The 25,315-nt window shown below is 44.1% G+C and overlaps 1 protein-coding gene across 1 annotated transcript in view; it reads left to right on the forward strand.

Moving 5' to 3' along the window:
• KCNH8 (potassium voltage-gated channel subfamily H member 8) overlaps positions 1-25,315 on the forward strand; it is a 588,306-nt gene that overhangs the window by 374,557 nt on the left and 188,434 nt on the right. Inside the window, exon 8 of the mRNA XM_030202709.1 lies at positions 4,570-4,767. Within this exon, the coding sequence (XP_030058569.1) occupies positions 4,570-4,767 (198 nt within the window). The remainder of the gene's footprint in view (positions 1-4,569; positions 4,768-25,315) is intronic.

Raw genomic sequence — 25,315 nt, forward strand, 5'->3', positions numbered from 1 at the left:
CTGCTGTAATAAACCTGGCAATAACATCAGAGGCTGGTGAGTACTATTTTTACTCACATTTTTGGGAGTGGGTCTGACCACTAGGGGAGTGAGGGGGGTCATCCTCGATTCCCTGCAGTGGTCATCTCATCTTTTAGGGCACCTTTTTGTGCCTTATCATTCTGAAAACAGGTCTAGACAAAGTGTTTAGATGTCCACCGTGGATATGAAGCTTTCCAAATGTTAGGCATCCCGTAAACTCACCCTAATCCCACCTTTGAAATGCCCCCATCACTCCCCCTTGTGATTTGGATGCACTGTAGTCGAATTGCATAGATAGAGAAAATACTGATTTATTTATTTTATTTATTATGACATTTCTACCCTGCATTTTCCCAAGAATGCTCAGGTTCAGTGTGGCTTACATTAAGAAGAAGCATTACAAGACAATATTAATACAAGAATACAACTATTTAAAAATTTATTTTCATATTAGCTGAACACAGACCTAAAGTGGAGTGAAGGAGTAGCCAGTTAGTGCAGTGGACTTTGATCCTGGGGAAATGAGTTCAATTCCCACTGCAGCTCCTTGTGACTCTGGGCAAATCACTTAACCCTCCATTGCTCCTGGTACAAAATAAGTACCTGAATATATGTAAACCACTTTGAATGTAGTTGCAAAAACCTCAGAAAGGCAGTATATCAAATCCCATTTCCCTTTCCCTAAAGAACTGGCCTTTAAATAAACTTCTACATTACATATAATCGACTGAGTGTCTGATATACTTGGGTCATGAGTTCCAGAGTTTGCTACTTTGATAAAAATTAGGTTTAGTTTTTACAACTTGGGATATGTAATATGACATGATGAGGTGGTATTTTGTGGTGATAACTTAATGAGATCTAAGATGGTAAGATACTGGAAAGGGACTTGATATACTGCCTTTCTGTGGTTTTTTGCAACTACATTAAACAGCAATTTACATAGTATATACAGGTACCTAGGGCAATGGAGGGTTAATTGACTTGCCCAGAGCCACAAGAAGTTGTAGTGGGAATCAAACCCAGTTCCCCAGGATCAAAGTCCACTTCACTAACCACTAGGCTTCTCTTCTACTTCCTGTTGCCTCAGAGGTGGGATGCAGTAGAGTGAAGAGGCCGGTGCCAGGAACACCATGGCAGGGTAGGGTAGCCTATGGGAATCACTGCTGCCGCCGCTGCATTTTGCAAAAGAAAAAAATTAAGGTAAACGTGGGGAAGAGAATTGAGGAGGGAAGGGGGGAGATGCCAGACTGGGCGCGGGTGGAGATAGGGGCGGCATCTCATCCCTGCCCTGCTTCTGATGAACAAGAACACCTAGCTTAAATGAGTGGAGGAGTGTCCTAGTGGTTAGGGTGGTGGACTTTGGTCCTGAAGAACTGAGTTCAATTCCCACTTCAGGCACAAGCAGCTCCTTGTGACTCTGGGCAAGTCACCTAACCCTCCATTGCCCCATATAAGCCACATTGAGCCTGCATGAGTGGGAAAGCACAGGGTATAAATGTAACAAAAAAAAAATCTTTCACTGATAGGTAACCAATGCAGATCCTTAAGAAAAGGAGGTGCTTTAACTTAATGTGGTGATCTATATATAAGGCAGGCAGCCATGTTTTGTGCAGTTTGTAGTTTTCTTAGGAGACTCCGCTTAATACCTGCATAAATTGAATTGCATTGGTCAAATTTAGTTGACTAACAACTGAACTAAAGTGTGAAAGATTGATTTGAATGTTTTGAGAACATTTTTTGTCCAAATGCTTCTTTATGACACTAACATTTTTCTCTTTTAAAAATGAGCTCCATAGCTACTTAATGCAAGCCTATGCTAAGCAACTCATTTTAAATTCAAAGTTCCAGAATCTTGTTTATCTTAGCTGGGAAAAGCCAGTCATGTTTCACAGCTGGTCAATTCACTCATATTTCAGCTGAAAAAAAATCAACAGCTATGTTTCCAGGCTTAAGGAATAAGATCTTTTCACAACTGTACAATTCAGCTATACTTGGAGTGAAACAATCAGCTGTTATTTAAGTGAGAAAGCCAATTGTATTTGTGTTTATCATTTCAGTTGTGTTTTTAACTCTGCTCGACTCAGCTCTGTTTCCAGACTGTATGTCAGCTGTTGGTGAGCAGGAACAGATCTCTAATTCACATGAACTAGGAGCAGTGCCAATTTAAAAAAAAATAAAGATTCAGTTGATGCATGTTAGCTGTACAGCACAACTTATAACTCACCTATACATACCTGCATAGGTTGCAGGTATTATATGTTTCTTCCCAATCCATGGTCTTAGTAACTCCTGCTGGTACAGGATTCAAAGTGGCAGCTGTGACCCCTGGTGGTAGTCTCCCACTACTATTACTAGGGGGTTGAGTCTTTTGTTTGATCGATATAAGAATACTGGCAAATATATGTGTGCATACCAGCACATCCGGGAGCAACAGCCCTTAACTAGCTATAATACAACACCTATCCAACTATAATATAACACCTTTACAACTTTACTCAGAATATACTTTCCTACTAATGCTTGAACAAATCCTTTTGCCTTCTTTAACTTCTTGTAACACCAATTGTATGATGTAACCTGACATGGCTATGCCATGACAGTGCTCTGTAAGCCACATTGAGCCTGCAAATAGGTGGGGAAATGTGGGATACAAGTGGAATAAATAATAATTTCATTAAATGACACATTCAAAAAAAGGGTGGCATAGGGGCTTTGCATGTATATGCACCAGTAAGTACACTGCAGATCTGGTGCCAAGAGAAATAACTCTTTGTTTTGTACTTTTCTGATGTGGTGCTAGACCAGTTGAGTTGCCAACTCATTAACTGCCGAAGACCCCAGGTCCAAATGAGCAAGTAGCTGACACTTATATGTGCCTCGGAACAGGTGTAAAAACCAATAAGGGATTTTTTTTAATAAAAAGATATATAGGTATTGATATATATCTATAGATATATAGTCCCATTATAAAATGCGCCATACACATATAATATTTAGACCACTCAAATCATGTCCCAAACATGTTCTCTTTAAATTTCTGCATCCCACATCATCTACACAAGTAAACTGTAAAATTAGCATATATACCATTTACATGTGTATATACTATATAACCATTTTCAAATTACCTGCTTTATTTGCTTGATAACTTGCATGGATACAATTTATTGATTATACTGTAAATGCCAGTAATATTTAGAAAAAAAGTACTTATGGAGTTGGTACCCTCTGCTATCCACATAAGTCCTTTTGAATATAGAACTGACTATTAGGTTATATACTTTGTTGTCCATCACACTCTCCCCTTAAAAAAGGAAATACAGGCATCTGCAGCACTCCAATGGGCTCTCATTTCTGTCAAAGGACAAAGGAGATCTCAGTTGTTTGAGTAAATTGAGTTACTATGAGGGGCATAATCGAAAGGGACGCCCAGGTTTTGTTGAGGACGTCCTCGCAAAATGTCCCGATTGGAGGGGTGGGGAAACCCGTATTATCGAAACAAGATGGACATCCATCTTTCATTTCGATAATAGGTCATCCTTAGAGATGGTTGTCCCTAGACTTGATCATTTTTGATTTTCGGCGATAATGGAAACCAAGGACACCCATCTCAGAAACAACCAAATGCAAGCCCTTTGGTCATGGGAGGAGCCAGCATTTGTAGTGCACTGGTCCCCCTGACATGCCAGGACACCAACCGGGCACCCTAGGGGGCACTGCAGTGGACTTCATAAAATGCTCCCAGGAACATAGCTCCCTTACCTTGTCTGCTGAGCCCCCCAACCCCCCCTAAAACCCACTACCCACAACTGTACATCACTACCATAGCCCTTATGGGTGAAGGGGGACACCTAGATGTGGGTACAGTGGGTTTGTGGTGGGTTTTGGAGGGCTCGCTGTTTCTTCCACAAACGTAACAGGTAGGGAGGGGGATGGGCCTGGGTCCACTTGCCTGAAGTGCACTGCACCCACTAAAACTGCTCCAGGTACCTGCATACTGCAGTGATGGAGCTGAGACTGGCATAGAGGCTGGCAAAAATTATTTTAAAAGATGTTTTTTGAGGGTAGGAGGGGGTTAGTGACCACTGGGAGAGTAAGGGGAGGAATTCCTCGATTCTCTCCAGTGGTCATCTGGTCATTTCAGCCACTTTTTTGTGCCTTGGTCATAAGAAGAACACGACCAGGTAAAGTTGTCCAAGTGCTCGTCAGGGATTCCCTGACTTCCATTATGGGTCGAGGACATCCATGTGTTAGGCATGCCCAAGTACCGCCTTCGCTATGCCTTTGATATGCCCCCTTGAACGTTGGCCATCCCTGCAACAGAAAGCAGTTGGGGACGTCCAAAATCAGCTTTCTATTATACCGATTTGGATGCCCATCTTCTGATTTGTGTCGAAAGATGGGCACCCTTCTCTTTCGAAAATGAGCCCATATATGACTCACATTATTGCTTCATCCCTTGTTGATGACATACATTTGTTCTGAACATCTTTAAATCTATACTGACTTAGAAGTATGTTAAGTTTTTCTTTCTCTTTCTTTAAGGATGGCTTCATGAGTTGGGAAAGCGTTTGGAGTCTCCCTTCCATGGCAATAATACATTGGGAGGCCCCACAATCAGAAGTGCCTACATTGCTTCCCTTTATTTCACACTTAGTAGCCTCACCAGTGTTGGTTTTGGAAATGTTTCTGCCAACACTGATATTGAAAAGATCTTCTCTATTTGCATAATGCTGGTTGGTGGTAAGTAAACAAATGTATAAATCATAAGTTAAAATTATAACATAAGAAGATTGATATTTCAAAAATGTAGAGAATAAAAGTCATTTGGAAAAATATCTTCTCAACATCCTACAGCAAGGCCTTTATTTTAGGAGCCCTGTATGTGATTTACACATGTAAATATCAGCATTTAAAGATACACCCTGAATAAACATGGAAAGCCAGGATTTCTAGGTGTAAATCTGAAATACATGCATAAGGAAAAGGGGCATGGTTTGGGTGGGACTAAAAAATAAATTGTATTCTCCATTTCAGAAGCGGAATGTACACCTGCGATCACAGCAATTAGCGTTGGGATTTACAGACAATTCTGAGTGCATATAGGTTTGTAAAAATGCCCATTTTGGGCAGTGCTCTCTAGGAGTGATTAGGGATCGTCACCTTTTAATCCCCCAGTGTTTTTCCTCACTAAAATTAATAGTGCCAAATAACTGCAGCTACTGTGCTTATAGTAATCGAGAGCATTTAAACATATAGGGTTTTCAAAATAGCAGACCTGTACATGTAAATGTCGTCACTTAAACATCTAAGTTCTGAAATACCAACTTACACATATAAGTGTCATCACTTAGACATCTAAGTTCTGAAATACCATCTTACACATGCAGGTACTGACACTTTGCCAGGTTGCCTCCATTGATGTTTTAGGCATTGATATATGTAAAATAGTTGCACCTGCCCAAGGTAGCCAGTACATAATGTGCATTCCTGCATGTTTTAGAAAATGCTCTGTTTGCAAATCATTTTCTAAAATACTACTGGAAATGCCCACATCTCAACCTGGACATCTCAATTCTGATTTCTGTGATCTTAACTAAAATGGGGTTCCACATGTAATTTCTATTTATAATGTTATGAGGTCAATTTTAAAAACCACTTTCATGCATAAAACAGAAGTTAATGCAGAGAAATGGCTTATTTTAAATTTGTTCTGATTCTATAGTATGCGCATACAGCACAGATCTTAATTATTTATTTATTTTATTTATTTATTTATTTATTTAACACATTTATATCCCACATTTTCCCACCTAGTTGCAGGCTCAATGTGGCTTACACGATACCGTAAACTTCGGTTCAATAATACAGGTACATAATGAAGTAGAAAGCATGATAAGAAACATAAGTATAAGCTACAAGAAATGAAGAGGAGGTGGTAATAAAAGTCTAATATTGTCCATATTTAGCTGTGTCCAGCTAAATATGGCTTATCCCCCGATCCAGATTTAGAAAGTTAATCTGGATCAGGGGGATAAGCCTTCTTAAACAGGATGGTTTTCAGTATTTTCATGAAGTTAAGGTGGTTGTGGATAGACCTTACAGCTTTGGGCAAAGCGTTCCACAGTTGTGTACTTAGGTAAGAAAAGTTGGATGCATAAGTAGATTTGTATCTAAATCCAATACAGTCTGGATAATGCAGATTTAAATAAGTACGGGATAGGTTGGTACTGTTTCTGGGTGGCAATTTTATAAGGTCCAGCATGTATCCAGGAACATCACCATAAATAATCCTGTGGACAAGAGTACAAACCTTAAAGGCAATACATTTCTTTATAATTATATTTTATAATTATAATAGGAGTTCTCCATAGACAGTAGGATGAATCAAACACACAAGTATGTGACATCATCTGATGGTGCCAGAATCGAATAACTATCTTAGAGCACAGAAAATACTGGAAAAGCTTTTGATCTTGCCTTCCCTTCCACATGTAATGTCTCTATGGAGATACCTTGGATAATATATTGTTTGTCTCTTTAATCCTGCTTTCTATAAAGAACAACCATTACCAGTAAGCAAGTATGTTTTCCCTGACAACATGTAGGATGAATCAGTCACACAAGTGTGTTTTCCAAAGCTGAGGGTTGTGTTTGTGCTTGTCCATACTTGAAGAGGAGTTTTCATATTTTAGGTACTGCATGCTGAACAGCATCATTTATTTGAAGGTTTGAGCAATATGGATTATTTTGCTGATTATGGAAGAGTTGATTATACTAAGCAACAGCATTGTTAACCATGCTTGTCCTACTACACTGTCCTTCCTAGATTAATGATGTAGACAATACATCTGAAAGTATGTAATGAGAACCAGATGGCAGTTCTGCAGATATCTTTTGTGGGATCATTTTTCAAATGAGCTACACTGCTGGGGCTTAATTCCCTCACTCAAGGGGTTACCCCAGATCAGTGGTGTTTTGCTCTTTTGGCCCTTATACTGGGTACATAAGTACATAAGCACTGCCATACTGGGAAAAGACCAAGGGTCCATCAAGCCTAGCATCCCATCTCCGACAGCGGCCAATCCAGGCTTCAAGAACCCGGCAACCCCCCCCCCCCCCCCCCAAAAAAAAAAATAAATTAATAATGTTCAATGGACTTTTCCCTCAGGAATCTGTCCAAAACCCCCTTTAAATTCCATAAGGCCAGCTGCTGTCACTATATTCTCCAGCAACGAGTTCCAGAGTCTAACTACATTCTGAGTAAAGAAAAACTTTTTCCTATTTATTTTAAATCTACCATATTCTAGCTTCATCTTGTGTCCTCTGGTTTTATTGTTGTTTGAAAGTGTAAACAAACACTTCACATCTGTCCGCTCTAATTCGCTCATTATCTTGTAGACTTCTATCATATCACCCCTCAGCCGCCTTTTCTCCAAGCTGAAGAGTCCTAACCTTCTCAGCCTTTCATCATAGGGAAGTCGTTCCATTCCATTTATCATTTTCATCGCCCTTCTCTGCACCTTCTCTAATTCCTTTATATCTTTTTTGAGATACGGCGACCAGAATTGGACACAATACTCGAGGTGCGGTCGCACCATGGAATGATACAACGGCATTATAACATCTTCTTGTTTGTTTTCCATCCCTTTCCTAATAATACTCAACATTCTGTGTGCTTTCTTAGCTGCCGCAGTACACTGAGCAGAAGTTTTAAGGTCTTATCAACGATGACTCCCAGATCCCTTTCTAGGTCCTTGACTCCTAACGCAGAACCTTGCATGACATAGTTGTAATTCAGGTTCCTCTTACCCACATGCATCACTTTGCACTTGTCAACATTGAACTTCATCTACCACTTAGACGCCCAATCTCCCAGTCTTGCGAGGTCCTCCTGTAATCTTTCACACTTCTCCTGCGACTTGACGACCCTGAATAACTTTGTGTCACCTGCAAATTTAATTACCTCACTAGTTACTCCTCTCTCTAGGTCATTTATAAATATGTTAAAAAGCAGCGGTCCCAGCACAGACCCCTGCAGGACCCCACTAACTACCCTTCTCCACTGAGAATACTGACCATTCAACCCTACTCTTTGCTTCCTATCTTTCACCCAGTTCTTAATCCATAGTAATACCCTACCTCCGATCCCATGACTCTCCAGTTTCCTCAGGAGTCTTTCATGAGCCACTTTGTCAAACGCCTTTTGAAAATCCAGATACACAATATCCACCGGCTCCCCATTGTCCACATGTTTGTTCACCCCCTCAAAAAAATGCAGTAGATTGGTGAGGCAAGACTTCCCTTCACTAAATCTGTGCTGACTTTGTCTCATCAGCCCATGTTTTTGTTTGTGTTCTGTAATTTTATTCTTAATAATAGCCTTTACCATTTTGCCCGGTACCGACGTCAGACTCACCGGTCTGTAATTTCCCGGATCTCCTCTGGAACCTTTTTTAAAAAATCGGCGTAACATTGGCTATCCTCCAGTCTTCCGGTACCACACTCGATTTTAGGGATAGATTGCATATTACTAACACTAGCTCTCCAAGTTCATTTTTCAGTTCTATTATTACTCTGGGATGAATACCATCAGGTCCTGATGATTTACTGCTCTTTAGTTTGCAGAACTGACCCATTACATCCTCCAAGTTTACAGAGAATTCGTTTAGTTTCTCCGACTCGCCTGCTTCAAATACGTTTTCCGGCATCGGTGTCCCTCCCAAATCCTCCTCGGTGAAGACCGAAGCAAAGAATTCATTTAATTTCTCCGCTACGGCTTGGTCTTCTCTGATTGCCCCTTTGACACCATTTTCGTCCAGCAGCCCAACCGATTCTTTAGCCAGCTTCCTGCTTTTAATATATCTAAAAAGATTTTTTACTATGTATTCTTGCTTCTAACGCTAACTTTTTTTCAAAGTCCTTTTTTGCCCTCCTTATCTCTGCTTTGCATTTGGCTTGGCATTCCTTATGTTTCATCTTGTTACTTTCAGTCGGTTCTCTTCTCCACTTTCTGAAGGATTGTTTTTTGGTTCTAATGACTTCCTTTACCTTACTGTTTAGCCACGCTGGCTGACATTTGGTCTTTTTTTCCCCTTTTTCTAATGCGCGGAATTTGTCCTGTACCTCCAGGATGGTGTTTTTAAACAGCATCCACGCCTGATGCAAGTTTTTTACCCTGCGAGCTGCTCCTTTCAGTCTTTTTTTCACCGTTTTGTCGTAATCACCTTTTCTAAAGTTAAACGCTAGTGTATTTGATTTCCTAAGTTCACTTACTTCAATGTCAATATCAAAACTGATCATATTATGATCACTGTTATCAAGCGGCCCTCGCACCGTTACCCCCCCCCCCCCGCACCAGATCATGAGCTCCAGTAATGACTAAGTCTAGTATTTTTCCTTCTCTTGTGGGCTCCTGAACCAGCTGTTCCATGAAGCTGTCCTTGATTTCATCAAGAAATTTCACCTACCTAGCGTGTACTGATGTTACGTTAACCCAGTCTATATGTGGATAATTGAAATCACCCATTAATATTACATTGCCCAATTTATTCGCTTCCCTAATTTCCTTTGATATTGCTGTGTCTGTCTGCTCGTCCTGGCCAGGCGGAAGGTAGTACACTCCTATCATCGTCCTTTTTCCTTTTTCACGTGGAATTTCAATCCACAAAGATTCCAATAGGGGGGTTGTCTCCTGCAATATTTGCAGCCTATCTGAGTCAAGGTTCTCATTTACATACAGTGTTACCCCTCCTCCAATTCTATCCACCCTATCGCTACGATATAATTTGTAGCTCAGTATGACTGTGTCCCATTGGTTATCTTCCTTCCACCAGGTCTCAGAGATGCCAATAATATCCAATTTTTCATTGTGTGCAATGTACTCCAGCTCTCCCATCTTATGTCTCAGGGTCCTGGTATTTGCATATAGACATTTCAATGCATTCTTGTTGTTCCGTTTTATGTTACATTTAATACATGGCATTATTAATATGTTATCTTCTGTCTGGTCATTATTAATTTTATTTAAGGCCATCTGATCTACTACAATTTCTTTGACATCCTTACTTACAAGTAACCTTTTCTTCCCTGTCTGGGTGATATCCTCAAAAGATACCTTATCCTGAACCATGCACTTTTGAGCGACTGTCAGCCTTCCCCCCGTTTCTAGTTTAAAAGCTGCTCTAGTTCCTTTAAAGTTGACGCCAGCAGCCTGGTCCCACCCTGGTTAAGGTGAAGCCCATCAGCTCGAAATAGGCTCTCCCTTCCCCAGAATGCTGACCAGTTCCTGACAAATCCAAAACCCTCTTCCCTACACCATTGTATCATCCACGCGTTGAAACTCCGGATCTCTGCCTGACGCTTGGGCCCTGCGCGTGGAACAGGTAAGAAGGCAACACTGAGTGGGAGAACATCCCACATCCCTTCAGCATGGGAGATCACTCATATCACTGATGTACACCTGGGAACATATGTGACTTAGGGAGAGAGCTAAACACTACTGTGCAATTTGGTAAAAGTTTAAAGACTTGACCCTGGGAACTTCATGGATGGGAGGGGGGCAGGTGACCTGTTCTGGAGGGGTTTGGCGATAATAGAAATGAATAGAGTGTATTGCTCATCTTCTATTGCATTTAGTACATACGTATTGCCATATTGGGACAGACCGTGTCTGGTTCTCGAAGCAGAACCGGAATTCGTGAGCCCTTGGGCCACTGCCGAGGAGCGGCAGGCAAGATCACTCTGGAACTGGATAAACAGAAGAGCAGGACTGGAACTCTGGACTGGAGTGGTACTGAGGCAGGCAACTAGAATAGGCAGAACAGGAACAACTTCATCTGTGCTTGACCACCTTTCCTCCGGAGTTGAGCTCCGGAGTGCGGGTGACCAGCAGGACTTGCAGGATAAGGCAGGCACTGAAGATCCAGAGGACCCACCCTGGTTCTGGGGTACACAAGGGAGACTAGGCTAAATACTAGATTCGGACTGAAAGCTGCATGCAGCCACTAAGCCAGAAACACAAGACAGACCAAGGGGACAAGACGTACACAAAGGCTAGGCAGAGACAGGATTCAGGATATACACTCAGGATATACACACTAGCTAGGCAGAAGCAGGACTCAGGAAATACAAGCAAGCTTGGCAGAAACAGGACTCAGGGTATACAAGTAAGCTTGGCAGAAATAGGACTCGGGATATACAAGCAAGCTTGGCAGAAACAGGGTTCAGGATAAGCACACATGCTGGGCAGACACAGGGTACAGGATATGCACATAAGCTGGGCAGGACCAGGTAATAGAATAACCAGGGATAGCAGGGTCTTGGGGCTGACAGCAGACAATAGAATAAACCAGGAGCTAACAGAGTCTTGGGACAGGCAGCAGACAGAGAAATAAACCATGTGCTAACAGAGACTTAGGGCTGAAGCTTCAGACTCCAAACACAGAGCAAGGCAATAGAAGGACTAACAGTCCACAGACACAAAGCAGAAGGGCAGAGCCCACACAGAGGGACTAGCAGTCCACAGATACAAATAGCAGATGGGCAAGAGCCCCAGAGAAAGGCTAAGTAGCAGTGCAGCAGTGCACTCACTAACCTGACGACCTTTAGACATAACACACACACCATGCAAAGGCCCTGAATGCAAGCACAGCACTTCCTTATGAAGGCTCTCACTGATGATGTCACCTATTGCAGGACAGAAGCAGGAAACACACTCACACCAAGGAGAGGCTTGGAACACATAGGAAGAACAGGCAGGAGCCATCTTGGAAGCTGGCACAAAACAAGCTGGAGGCATCTTAGATACTGGCTCCTCAGAGAGGCATAGCCCACACAGGTGAGGTCTAGTGAAGCAATCAGCACACAGAGACAGAGACAAGACTAACACAGAAACAGACAGAAGCCAGCATAGATGCTGACCCCCAGAAATAAGGTAAGTCTGAGGGTGGTTACGACCACAGACGTGACAAACCAAAGGTCCATCAAGCCCAACATCCTATTTCCAACAGTGGCCAATCCAGGTTACAAGTAACTGGCAAGATCCCAAAACAGTACATTATATGCTGCTTATTCTAGAAATAAGCAGTGGATTTTTCCCAGGTCCATTTTAATAATGGTTTATGAACTTTTCTTTTAGGAAGCTATCTAAACCTTTTTTAAATCCCACTAAACTAACTGCTTTTACTACATTCTCTGGCATCAAATTCCAGAGTTTAATTACATGTCGAGTGAAGAAATATTTTCTCTGATTTGTTTTAAATTTACTATTTTGTAGCTTCATTGTGTGCACCCTATCCTAGTATTTTTGGAAAGACCAAACAAGCGTTTGTTCCACTCCACTCATTATTTTATAGACCTCAATCATATCTCCCCTCAGCCATCTTTTCTCCAAGCTGAAGAACCCTAGCCGCTTTAGCCTTTCCTCATAAGGAAGCTGTCTCATTCCCTTTATTGTTTTCGTCACCCTCAGTGGTGTTCCTGGGGTGGCTGACACCCGGGGTGGATCGCCGATGCGCCCCCCCCCCCCGGGTGCAGCGCCCACCCCCAGTGAAAGGCCACCCCCCCCCCCCGGTGCAGCATGACCCCCCACCCCCAGGTGAAAGGCCACCTCCCCCCCCCTGTGAAAGGACACACCTCCCCTCCCCGGCGAAAGGACACCCCCCCGGGTGCATTTTTACCTGCTGGGGGGGTGCCACCTGCCTGTCTGCTTCGCTCGTTCCATGCTCCCTCTACCCCAGAACAGGAAGTAACCTGTTCCGAGGCAGAGGGAGCACGGAACGAGCGGAGCAGACAGGCGCGCGGCACCCCCCCCCCCAGTGGCGTGCACCTGGGGCGGACCGCACCCACCGCACCCCCCTAGGAACGCCACTGGTCACCCTTCTCTGTACCTCTTTCTCCTATTGTATTCTACTCATATTTGTATGGGGCATGTTGTTCTGTATAGCTTTGCATTCTATTCACTAATAAAGACATTCGCAAAAAAAAAAGGAAAATGACATGGCTGAGATTTGATAGACTTTCTGCTTGTTCTGGACAGGTAATCCAGTTTGAAGATAACAAAAATGAATACAAACTACTATTCAGTTATCACTAAGCCTTTGGTAATGGGAATTTCTAGTTTATTGAGGTCATTGGATATAAAGAGCTATGCACATTTCCAGCGAGTCTCCATCCATTTAACATAAAATGCAAGGGCTCTCATACAGTCTAATATATGAAAGCCTGTCTATCCCAGATGTAAGTGAGATTTCAGGAAATACACTAGTAGATGTACAGTTGCTCCTACTTAAGCTGTTTCCAACCTCAAAATGGCCACCGGGACCTCCTGCAGCAGAAGACTGCTGCAGGAAGTACCAGCAGACATTTTTGCTGTGGCATCAGTTGGGCCAAGAGTGACTGGAGATCACTTTTGCCCTGAAGAGCCACTAGACCTCCAGAGATTTAAAGATAGGCCCAAAAAAGGCCTTTGGGTGATGGATAGGGGGTGGCGGTGCAAGGGTGCAGGCACCGAAGTGATTGCAGGAGGGGGGGGTAGGGGGTTCATTTTTATTTTTGGTTGAACAATCTGAAAATTGTGATTGCTGGTTCAGTTGCAGTCAAAGCCAAAAATCCCAGTTTCGGTCACTCTCTAATGGTAGCATACAGTTTTAAACCAAACAACACAAATTTAAATTCAGATATACACATAAAATAATAAAACAGAACTTAAAGTCTAACAAAAACATAAAATAATCAGCAATAAATGAGATTAAATAAAAATAAAAGTCACTGAAGGAAATGTAGTTGAAAGCAATCATCTTTTATAATTTTCTAATTGCTAAATAGTCTTGTATATGCTGCAACTCTCTAGGAATCAGCTTCTTAAAAACAGTTAGGGAGTGTTGCATATGAAAAAGCTTGTGCATGAGTATCAACCAGTAGGAAAATGTAAAGACAAAAGATAATCCTGGGAAGATTTTAATAATTTACTAGGCACATAAAATTTCAATTTGTTTTTCAAGTGGCATTTGATCTTTCAAAGTACGAAAAGTCAAAGACAGTAATGGAAAATTAATTATTTAACTAAGGGCAAAGAGTATAACATCTTCAAAACCAAAAAATATGTGTCAGGTTCTCAGGTTCAGAGCCCGCGGGGCCGGGCTCTGGAGCAAACGTGAGCCCTTGGGCTGCTGCCGAGGAGCGACAGCAGCAGGCAAAACCCACCAACCAACACTGGGTAAGCACACCAGCAGGGACTGCAGGCACTGCCCAGCGAACCGGAACACCTGGACTGGAATCCCCCGGACTGGAGGACACAGGACTGGAACACTGGACTGCAATCCCTCGGACTGGAACACACACCGGACCGGAACACACTGGACTGGAGCACACCAGACTGGAACACACACCGGACCGGAACACACTGGACTGGTCCCCCGGACTGGAGGACACAGGACTGGAACATGGGACTGGAGCACACTGGACTGGTCCACACAGCTTCACCTGCACTTAGCTACTAAGCCCCCCAGAAGTTGAGCTCCTGGGTTCGAGTAGCCGACAGGACTTACTGGATACCGGATGACATAGGGACCAGGACTGGAAACAGAAGTGCTCCTAAACCTAAACTGATCTACGTGCTCCCAAGCCCTAAACCAGCAGGAGTGTTCCTAACAGTAAACTGACAACAGGACTTCCTAAGCCCTAAACTAACAGAGCAGGGAACTAAACACAAAGCTAACACAGGTGCTACTAAGCACCAAGCTACAAGCAGAGCTTTACCCTAATAAGCTAAACACAGAACTAACCAGCTACCTAAGCACTGCTCTAGCAAGCTAGATACAACTAACAAGGTGCTTCCTAAGCACTACTCTGGCAAGCAACCAGAAGAGCTCCTAGCACTAAAAGGGAAGACAGGGGAGCCACAAGGAAAAAGAAGGGAAGCTAACACATAAGCCAAAAGTGATTCTAAATCACCAAACACCAACAGCAAACACTGCAATGCTCCTAATAGCACAAAAACCAGAAGTACTTCTAACAGCAAACTCTGCAGTGTTCCTAACAACACCAAACCCTGAAGTACTTCTATCAGCAACAGAGCTTCTAAAGCCCTACACATAGCAATGCTTCCAAAACCAAGAGGGAACAGCAGGGGAACCAAAAGGGAAAAGCAGGAAAGCTAAACACACAGTCACCAGTGCACACTGCACTAACACTAACCTGGACCTTAGCAAAAGCAAGCAGGGAAACTAGACACAAGGTCAGAAGTGCACACTGCACCACCCTACCTAAAGCAAACACCACTGTTGCAAAGGCTCTGAAGGAAACAACACCACTTCCTTATCAAGGCCCTCCCTGATGATGTCACACTCCCTAGACCTAGGCAAAAGCACACTGACCCAGAGAGACCCAACCCACACCAATGCAAAACCGTGAAATACTTGAAGCCAGTACACCCAAAGAGAGTTAGAGCAACTCAGGCAACACACAGCTGTAGTAAAGTAAAACAATTAACCCCATGCTGCTGGAAGCTGCCAGCACAGAGAGACAGAGCCAGCTTAGAAAGGACAGAGAAAAGAAACAGAAGCCAGCTAAGAAGCTGACCCCCAGGAAAGAGGTAAGTTTGAGAGGGGTTCAGACCCCAATCATAACAGCACCTCCCCCTCAAGGCTCCCGTGTCCCCACGGGAGCTCCAGGTCTCAAAAGACAATTTAGGTCTCCATGGGTAGCTGTGATGAAATCTCCCAATGGGTTTCACAACATAAATCTGGGCGGCTGGGCAGGAAGTGACAAGTACATCTGGAACTAGGAAACCAGAATGGCTTTGGCCGCCACGAGGCTCTTTAGAACGGCTGCTAGGCAGGATCAGAGTCTTGGATGCAACAAGTGGAGTTCTATTCAACAGGAACCATCTCCTGAAGGAGTCCACAACTTCCTTGACTTCCTGGCACTCCACTGTAGCAGCCAGAACTGGGCTAGAGCCCACACCCATCCTGGAATCTGAAGCCAGACAGGAACTCGAACTGGACTTCAGACTGGACCTTGCCTCTTGGCTGGAGCTGGAACTCAGGAGGGGTTCAACATCTTGGTTGAAGTGGGAACTTAGAGTAGACTCAGCATCTTGCCTGAGACTGCAATCTGATCCGGCCTCAGCCTCTTGGCCGGAACTGCCACTCAATTCGGACTCAGCCTCTTGGCTGGACTCGGTACTCAATGTAGACTCAGCATCTCGGCTGGCACAGGAACTCACTCCGGACTCAGCATCTTGGCCGGAACTGCAACTTGACCCGGACTCAGCATCTTGACCGGGACTGCAACTTGACCCGGACTCAGCATCTTGCCTGGAACTGGAACTCCAACTTGACCCGGACTCAGCATCTTGGCAGGCAAAGCCCTTCAGGCTGGACTCAGAAGTTTGGCGGGAAAAATCAGGAAGCCACCTTCTTTCAGCTTGGGCTTCAGGAGTATCCCGCAGGGTTGGCTCCGAGAGGAGTTGGAAGCGGTAAAAGAACAGCTTGGTAGATGGATCAATAGCAGAAACTGGGTTTTCTTCGAACCCAAGCCAGGAGACACGCCTTCTTTCCGCTGCAGCTTCAGGAGTATTCTTCAGGGCTGGATCAGACAAAAGTGCAACCCGGTAATCCTGGAGTGTCAGAAACAGATCCAGATCAAAAATGGGGTTGGAACTGGGATCCAAACTTGTACTAGGAGGCTTGGTTTGAAGCGCCACTTGAACTGGACTCCGAGGCTTGCGTGGAGGCGCCATCTGGACTGGCACCGGAGGCTCGGTGAGAAGCCCCTCTCGGACTGGAATCCGAGGCTCAGCCAGCAGCGTCCCACGGACTGCACTCTGAAGCTTGAGTGGAAGCGCCACTTGAACTGGCATCGGAGGCTCGGTCAGAAGCGTCCCTCGGACTGGACTCTGAAGCTTGGCTGGACATGCTGCTCGGACTGGATTCAGAGGCTTGTCTGGGCGCGCTGCTTGAACGGGACTGGACCCCTGCTGGGCCCAGAGCGTGGAATTCCCAAGACGTCTTCTCTCAGCGACAGCTTCAGGAGTATCCCACAAAGCTGGATTCAAGACAAGGCTGCGGCGATACTCTGAGAGCGTGATGAAAGGGTCCATATCTGAAACTGGGTTTTCAGCGATTCCAAGCCACCGGACACGTTTTCTCTCAGCTGCTGCTTCAGGGGTCTTCTTCAACACAGGATGAGACAAAAGCTTCCCACGATACTGACGAAGAGTCATAGAAGGATCAAGAACAACGATGGAGCTGGACCCCAGCTGGGTCAGCTGGGCGGGGGTTCTTGCCGGGCTCATGGCCTTTGCAATCTGTCAGGTTCTCAGGTTCAGAGCCCGCGGGGCCGGGCTCTGGAGCAAACGTGAGCCCTTGGGCTGCTGCCGAGGAGCGACAGCAGCAGGCAAAACCCACCAACCAACACTGGGTAAGCACACCAGCAGGGACTGCAGGCACTGCCCAGCGAACCGGAACACCTGGACTGGAATCCCCCGGACTGGAGGACACAGGACTGGAACACTGGACTGCAATCCCTCGGACTGGAACACACACCGGACCGGAACACACTGGACTGGAGCACACCAGACTGGAACACACACCGGACCGGAACACACTGGACTGGTCCCCCGGACTGGAGGACACAGGACTGGAACATGGGACTGGAGCACACTGGACTGGTCCACACAGCTTCACCTGCACTTAGCTACTAAGCCCCCCAGAAGTTGAGCTCCTGGGTTCGAGTAGCCGACAGGACTTACTGGATACCGGATGACATAGGGACCAGGACTGGAAACAGAAGTGCTCCTAAACCTAAACTGATCTACGTGCTCCCAAGCCCTAAACCAGCAGGAGTGTTCCTAACAGTAAACTGACAACAGGACTTCCTAAGCCCTAAACTAACAGAGCAGGGAACTAAACACAAAGCTAACACAGGTGCTACTAAGCACCAAGCTACAAGCAGAGCTTTACCCTAATAAGCTAAACACAGAACTAACCAGCTACCTAAGCACTGCTCTAGCAAGCTAGATACAACTAACAAGGTGCTTCCTAAGCACTACTCTGGCAAGCAACCAGAAGAGCTCCTAGCACTAAAAGGGAAGACAGGGGAGCCACAAGGAAAAAGAAGGGAAGCTAACACATAAGCCAAAAGTGATTCTAAATCACCAAACACCAACAGCAAACACTGCAATGCTCCTAATAGCACAAACACCAGAAGTACTTCTAACAGCAAACTCTGCAGTGTTCCTAACAACACCAAACCCTGAAGTACTTCTATCAGCAACAGAGCTTCTAAAGCCCTACACATAGCAATGCTTCCAAAACCAAGAGGGAACAGCAGGGGAACCAAAAGGGAAAAGCAGGAAAGCTAAACACACAGTCACCAGTGCACACTGCACTAACACTAACCTGGACCTTAGCAAAAGCAAGCAGGGAAACTAGACACAAGGTCAGAAGTGCACACTGCACCACCCTACCTAAAGCAAACACCACTGTTGCAAAGGCTCTGAAGGAAACAACACCACTTCCTTATCAAGGCCCTCCCTGATGATGTCACACTCCCTAGACCTAGGCAAAAGCACACTGACCCAGAGAGACCCAACCCACACCAATGCAAAACCGTGAAATACTTGAAGCCAGTACACCCAAAGAGAGTTAGAGCAACTCAGGCAACACACAGCTGTAGTAAAGTAAAACAATTAACCCCATGCTGCTGGAAGCTGCCAGCACAGAGAGACAGAGCCAGCTTAGAAAGGACAGAGAAAAGAAACAGAAGCCAGCTAAGAAGCTGACCCCCAGGAAAGAGGTAAGTTTGAGAGGGGTTCAGACCCCAATCATAACAGCATGATCTGAAAATTTCAAGTCTTCACGAAAAGGGACAGCCATGTTCTGAATAAACTGGAGTTTAAGGAATATAATTGCAAGAGACAGAAAACCTGATTTTTGTCATGGTAGACATCTGGCCAGGTTCATGTTGGGCCTTGCAAACCAGCTGTCCAAGTGTCTGGCCTGAGGAGGGACAATACAAAGATGTGCCTGAGTACAGCAAGGTGAACTAGGCCAGAAGTGCATGGCAAGCTGTGAAATATGTCTGATGTGTCTCAATGATGTTAAAAGGTCAACATAGAAGTGATGGAGAGTTGACCCATAGACCACCACTTACTGAAAAAAGGATCACAGACAAATAGTGTCAGAAAGGCACACACAGATAGACTCTCACTCACATACACACTCACTGCAAGGGGGAGAGAGAAAGAGAGGTCTGGGAAGGCAGGTGGATTTAGTGGTGGAGAAGATCTTAGGGAACAAGGTGGATGGGAACAGCAGTACATTTTTCAGGGTGTTTAGTGCATACAGAAGAGTGAATAGGATGAAGATGAGTGAGGATCGACCTTGCACTCAGACAAAAAACAGCCGATCAATGCACCAATCAATGCTTCAGGTCAAAAGAGACATCTTATTTCCATTGTAGTTGGTATTTATAAAGCAGGTAATAATGGGGACACAGATTTTGATGAAGTATTGTTCACCTGACACTTATAGAATATGTCAAATGCATGTTGTAAGACGCCCAAGTGAGTTTCAGCATGGCTGAGTAAATAATATAGCTGGACAGGAGGTATAAATTCCACATAAAAGTATTTATTTACAATAACAAAAGTTCCCAGTTCTGTTAACTCACAGGGCCGAGTCATAACAAACAAACAAACAAGTCCTCTGTAGTTCAAGAACCTAATTATTAGTTTTATCTTCAAGTTTTATAGTCAATATACTCTCAGGCTTGTTTCCTCACAAAGCCCGAGGTATACAGAAGGGCACCACCCCAGCAGTTCAGAAAGCAGCCATAAGCCAGCCTCTGGCTGCGGCTCAAAACACAGTCCGCAGCTGTGGTATTTGTCAAGCCAAACCACAGTCTCTCACTTCTACTCTGCGGGTCAAGTTTCACCCAAGCTGGCCTGCAGCATACTTATACAGTTTAGTTAATAGTACTAATGGTGCAGTACTCTTATACAGTTCAGTTCCTTAACTCCCACCTGTACATGAGCTTATCACAGCTGTAAAGTAATTACATCTCCTCAGGGCTTTACCACAGCTATACACTAGTATTTATACTCAAAGCTTATGATAATTCTCAGCCTGAGTCACAAACACCTCAAAGACACTCCTGGCGTACCTCAGCCAGATGTCATTTATTTATTTTTTATTTATTGCATTTGTATCCCACATTTTCCCACCTATTTGCGGGCTCAGTGTGGCTTACAATACATTGTGTTGATGGAAGTACAATTTGTTACAACTCGATTATGGTTACATGTGAGGAGATAGGTTAGAACAAAATCTATGTATCGCTAAGGGGAATAAAACAATGGAGCAGAACGATGGAAGAACAACAGACATTGATAGGATTACATAACAATAGCCAGAGAACGTTCGGGTATAACATTATTAACTGTAGATTAAGGTTTAAGTGTGTTAAAATTACGGGGGATGAGAGTACAGATGAGGATGTGTTGATGCATTACTAACAGCGTGAGTGGACTTCATGTGTTTTGATCCTTTCGATAGATTTTTTCGAAGAGATAAGTCTTCAATAATTTGCGGAAGTCGGTCAGCTCGTAGGTCGCCTTCAGGTTACGTGGCAGTTTATTCCAGAATTGCGTGCTCATCATTTCAGTCATCTCAATTCAGCCACCTCTCTCTCTCTCTCTCTCTCTCTCCATGGTCTCTGTATCAGAATCTTGCTCCTCCAAGGCCTCTCACTTCTGCTTTGTCTTAGGGCTTTTGACTTCCTGTCTATTGGGAATCCACTCCCTCCTGGGCAGGCATCCTCACTTCCCCGTAATGTACTGGATCCTGCCATAGTAGTTTTGCAGTTCAGCCAAGGACACAGCAGGTCCATTGCCACCTGCTGCAGGATGACTGAACTGCAACTCCCCACAGGGAATATCTCTAGGGACATCTGTACTAAGTCCCTCACTGCCTCACATATCCCCCCCCCCCCCCCCCCACCCATCAGCTCAACCATATCATATTGAGTGCCTGCCAATACTTACACACATGAGCAGAGCAAGATCATTAGGGTAAGCATTGGGCCCCATCACACTAACGGTTACCATGGTCCCAGCTCCCATCATAGGGAAATTAATGGACACCATCTGGATAGGGCTATCATCTTCTCCATCACCCCACAATCTTTTTCTCTTGTGGGTGTTATCAATCTTCCTTATGGACCAGCCACAACTCTTGTGTCTCGGGGTCCTTCCCAACATCTACGTCCATACTCAAGCACTTCCTCTCTGCTCTAGGGTCATCTTCTCCGATGAGCAAGATTGATCCAACTTCCATGGTCCAATCACATTTGATTCCGCCTTCTCTTGCACTTTGACTGCTGGCTTCAGATGCCCAAACAGCCTGCTATTCCTTTTAGTATAGGACTCAGGGTGAGCTCTATGGTTCCACTCAGGGGTTCTCAACTCTCCCACTTCATCTTCCATACATCTCTTATCTGTGGTAGTATTCGCCTCTGGGCTAGGCAATGCCAGGGCCACCCATTGGTCACTTCGGTACTTCTGACCTTTTTTTCTCTGCTGCCACTATCATCTTCCTCCTCAGACTCAGCTGGGCTGCTTACATCCTGACCCACTACTTCAGGATCCAACCTTGTTATAGGCTTGCTCCTTTGGTGTCTTAGGCCATTCTCTATACTCTTCTCGGCCTGGATACTGTCTCCAGGTTCCAGTTCACAACTCCTTTGCAGCAACTCCAGTTTCTGGTCAGCCATCCATATGGCCTCCCCCAGGCCCTTCTGGACATCGAGCGCCTCCTTCAGGAGTTTCTTTAACTATTCTACCTGAACAGATAATTCCCTCTCAGGGTCCTGGTCCTGAGCCTCATAGGCTTGGGACACCTTTCTGGACTGTTGCTTCTTTTCCACCATCACTACGGCTTCATTCAGTGGATATTCCATCCTATACGTCATTTCTATTTGAATAACTTCCTTCAGTTTAATAACCACCATCTCTGTTGCAGCTTTACTCTCAGGTATCTCTACCATACTACACTCCATATGTGGAAATAGTTTCTTTTTCTTGTGATTCCAATCACCAACCATCATCCTACACTCAGTATGTGGAAATGTTTTTTTTTTTTGTGGTTCTAATCACTAACCACCATACTACACTCAGTATGTGGCTATGGATTCTTTCCACTTTTATTAATTTGGAAGGATCTTTTTTTCTAGGTATAGCAGGTGCACATGAACATCCTTGAATCTCATTCCAGTGTTCTCATACTTACTGACTCCATCTCTTGGGTCACCTACAGGTTCTATTGGCTCCATTGATTCCTGCTCACATTTCTCTAAGGGTCCCTTTTATAAAGGCACATAAGGCCCTACGTGCGTCCAGCATATGCCAAATCAGCATTACCACTCGGCTACCGCTTGTCTGAATTTGGCATGCATCGAAAACACACAGTAGAAAATATTTTCTATTTTCTACCGTGTGGTGCTTACCCAGTGGTAAATGGCAGTGTGCATGCGCTGTATGCCTACCGCCTGGGTAGCGTGTGAGACCTTACTGCTAAGTCAATGGGTGACGGTAAGGTCTCAGTCTGAAAAATGGACGCGTGCTGATTTCTATTTTGCTGCATGTCCATTTTCCGGCCCCTTTAAAAAAAGGCCCTTGTTCCCGGATGCCCAAAGGATGCACTCACACTGCTGCAGGCCACTTTTTGCTGCGGCATAGTAAAAGGGCCCCTAAATATCTTGGAATTTTCCCCAGTATTATTATTGCTTCTCAACACTCTTTCATCTTGCCAGCCTCTGCACTGGGACTTTGCTTCAACTTGGTCAGCACCTCAGTATTTATTAATTGCAGAGTCAACTGTCTATGCCCCTCTGTCAACACTATATCCTCTTCTTGCAGTGCTCTTAACTTATTCTGGAGGTTTAGACTGTAGGATTTTTCTTCCCAGTGCTCCTGTTGTCTGACTTGCCCCTCCTGGAATAGAATATCCACCCTAAGGGTCAATACCCAGCATTTTGGTCTCTTCCAGTGTTTTTTTTTACACTTCTCTAATTTTCCTTTTTGACACTTCCAGAGCTTCTGCTCTTGAGTTACCTCTTGGCTCAAGGCTCTTTGTGCCTGTTCCAGCTCCTCTGTATCTTGGGCTGAAGCCTTTATACTCTGGGTTAGTTCTTGGTTTTTAGCTTCTAACACTAGGTTAGCATGCTTCAAGCTCTCTGCTAACTCTGTTGTTTTTCCAAGCTCTTCTGCTATTTTGGCTACCACCAGGATCTTTTCTTGCTGTCTCTCCTGGACTTACATCTCCAGCTGCTGCCTTTCCTTGGAAAAGGCCTCCTGTAGCTGGGACACTTCTGCCATAGATTTGTTGCATTGCTCCACCACTGTCTGAATGAACTCCTTTGCTTCTTCTAATTTTTTCAATTGCTCTTGCTCCCGCTTATATAGGGATGCAAGGGAAGCTTCTGTCAGGGCTACTTCAATTTGCAACCCCTCTTGTTCCTTGACCTGTTGCTTCAGGACTTCTAATAATTCATTCTTCTCCTGTTCCAAGGCCATACAATGTAAGATTACGTCCTTGGTATATTCCTCATTCTTAGTACAAGTAAACCGCTCTGAGCTTGGAGCTGGCATTGTACCTCTACCAGTTCCTGGTGGAGAGATTTCTTCTCCTCTCACAACTTACATACACAGGCGGCTTTTGCTGCTGAATCTTCAAACAAGAGTTGGATGTATTCTTCGGCTTCCTCCAACTTCTTATGCAAACTTTGAAGTTGGACTACACCCTCTTCTGGACAATCTGGGAACATTTTAACTTCTAGGTTGCTGTTCTGGTCTGTTCATCATCAGCACACCCTAGTTCTGGCTCCACTGTGCTACTACCATCACCACAGACAACCATTTTTATTTCAGGGAGCTCTATGTCTCTCTTCGGAAGGTTACTTCCCTTTCTTCCTGGCTGAACCACCATTGCAGAAGGATAATCGGGGACTGCAATCTAGGCATTATCATCCTGGTGCTTATTCTTCCATCCAGTGGATGGCCTAGAAGGCAAAGATTTTCCCTCTTGTCTCCTCCTGTCCTGGATTTGGCCTTATGACTGTTTTCTCCCGGGACCTCTTGGAACTCCTCAGGATGGTTCTGATTGGACACTCCTTGGTCAGGATTTCTGCCTTTTATTTTCTTTTTCCTTTTCTTCTCATCTACAGTGCCCCATTCCCAAGGCCTGTAATCCTCCACCTTCACTGACCGTTGTTGTAGGATTAGCAAGGCTTCTTGCCATTCCTGCTCCCAGGCTCCCATTGTACAACTTGACTCATTTTCTCAGGGTTTTACCCTTGGTAACAGCTATGCCACTCTGAGCTTTAAAAATGTTCATGTTGCCCTTCTGCAGTACAGAGACGAATAGGTAGGCAATTGTGCTCTGTGGTATTAACACCACCTTAGAAATTCTAAAATTTGATTTTTCTAGCTTCACTCCTTAGTTGACTCCCCATTGGATTTCCAATTTTGTAAAATTTGGCAGTTACATGAATAAGTGGCTGGATATATATGTGTGGGTTGCAGAATTACTATATTTACATATACGTGCAAACAGTTACAAGTTCAAAACTTTGAGTGATGCTGCTCTTTTTTTAATGTGTTCTTTTGTAAAATGGCTGTTCTTACCAGACATACTACAAAATACATGCTTTAAAATTATTTTTAAAATGGATCTGTATTCAGGAAGCTTTTTGTTAAATACTTGTGAACATCAATACTTGGACATTTCTTCTTTTTTTGTCTAGAATAGATAACATACGTAAATACATAACTTCTATAGTATTTTGCAATAAAATTGTATTTTTCTCAGTGAATTTATTCACATCTTCAACAACAAAATTTATTTTTGTTCCATTTTTAATCTCTGCCCATCATTCCAGAATTTGTTGTATTGCTAGTCTATTTTGTATCTTTAAGCAGCATGAAATTGAAATGACACAGAAATCAAGGATTCTATCAAAACATGTCAAAAAACAAACAAGAAATGTTTGACATGCAGCATTATATAGAGTGCTAAAAAGTTTTTTTATTTACTGCTACTAAAGTGATGATTTACATCAGTGCTTCTCAACCCAATCCTCAGGGCACAATCAGCTCGTCAGGTTTTCAGAATATCAGCAATATATAAGCATGGGACAGATTTGTATGCATTGCCTCCTTGGTATCCAAATCTATCTCATGCATCTTCATTGTGGATATCCTGAAAACCTGACTAACTAACCCCCCTGT

This window comes from Microcaecilia unicolor, chromosome 1, assembly GCF_901765095.1.
Source record: "Microcaecilia unicolor chromosome 1, aMicUni1.1, whole genome shotgun sequence".
Lineage (NCBI taxonomy): Eukaryota > Metazoa > Chordata > Amphibia > Gymnophiona > Siphonopidae > Microcaecilia > Microcaecilia unicolor.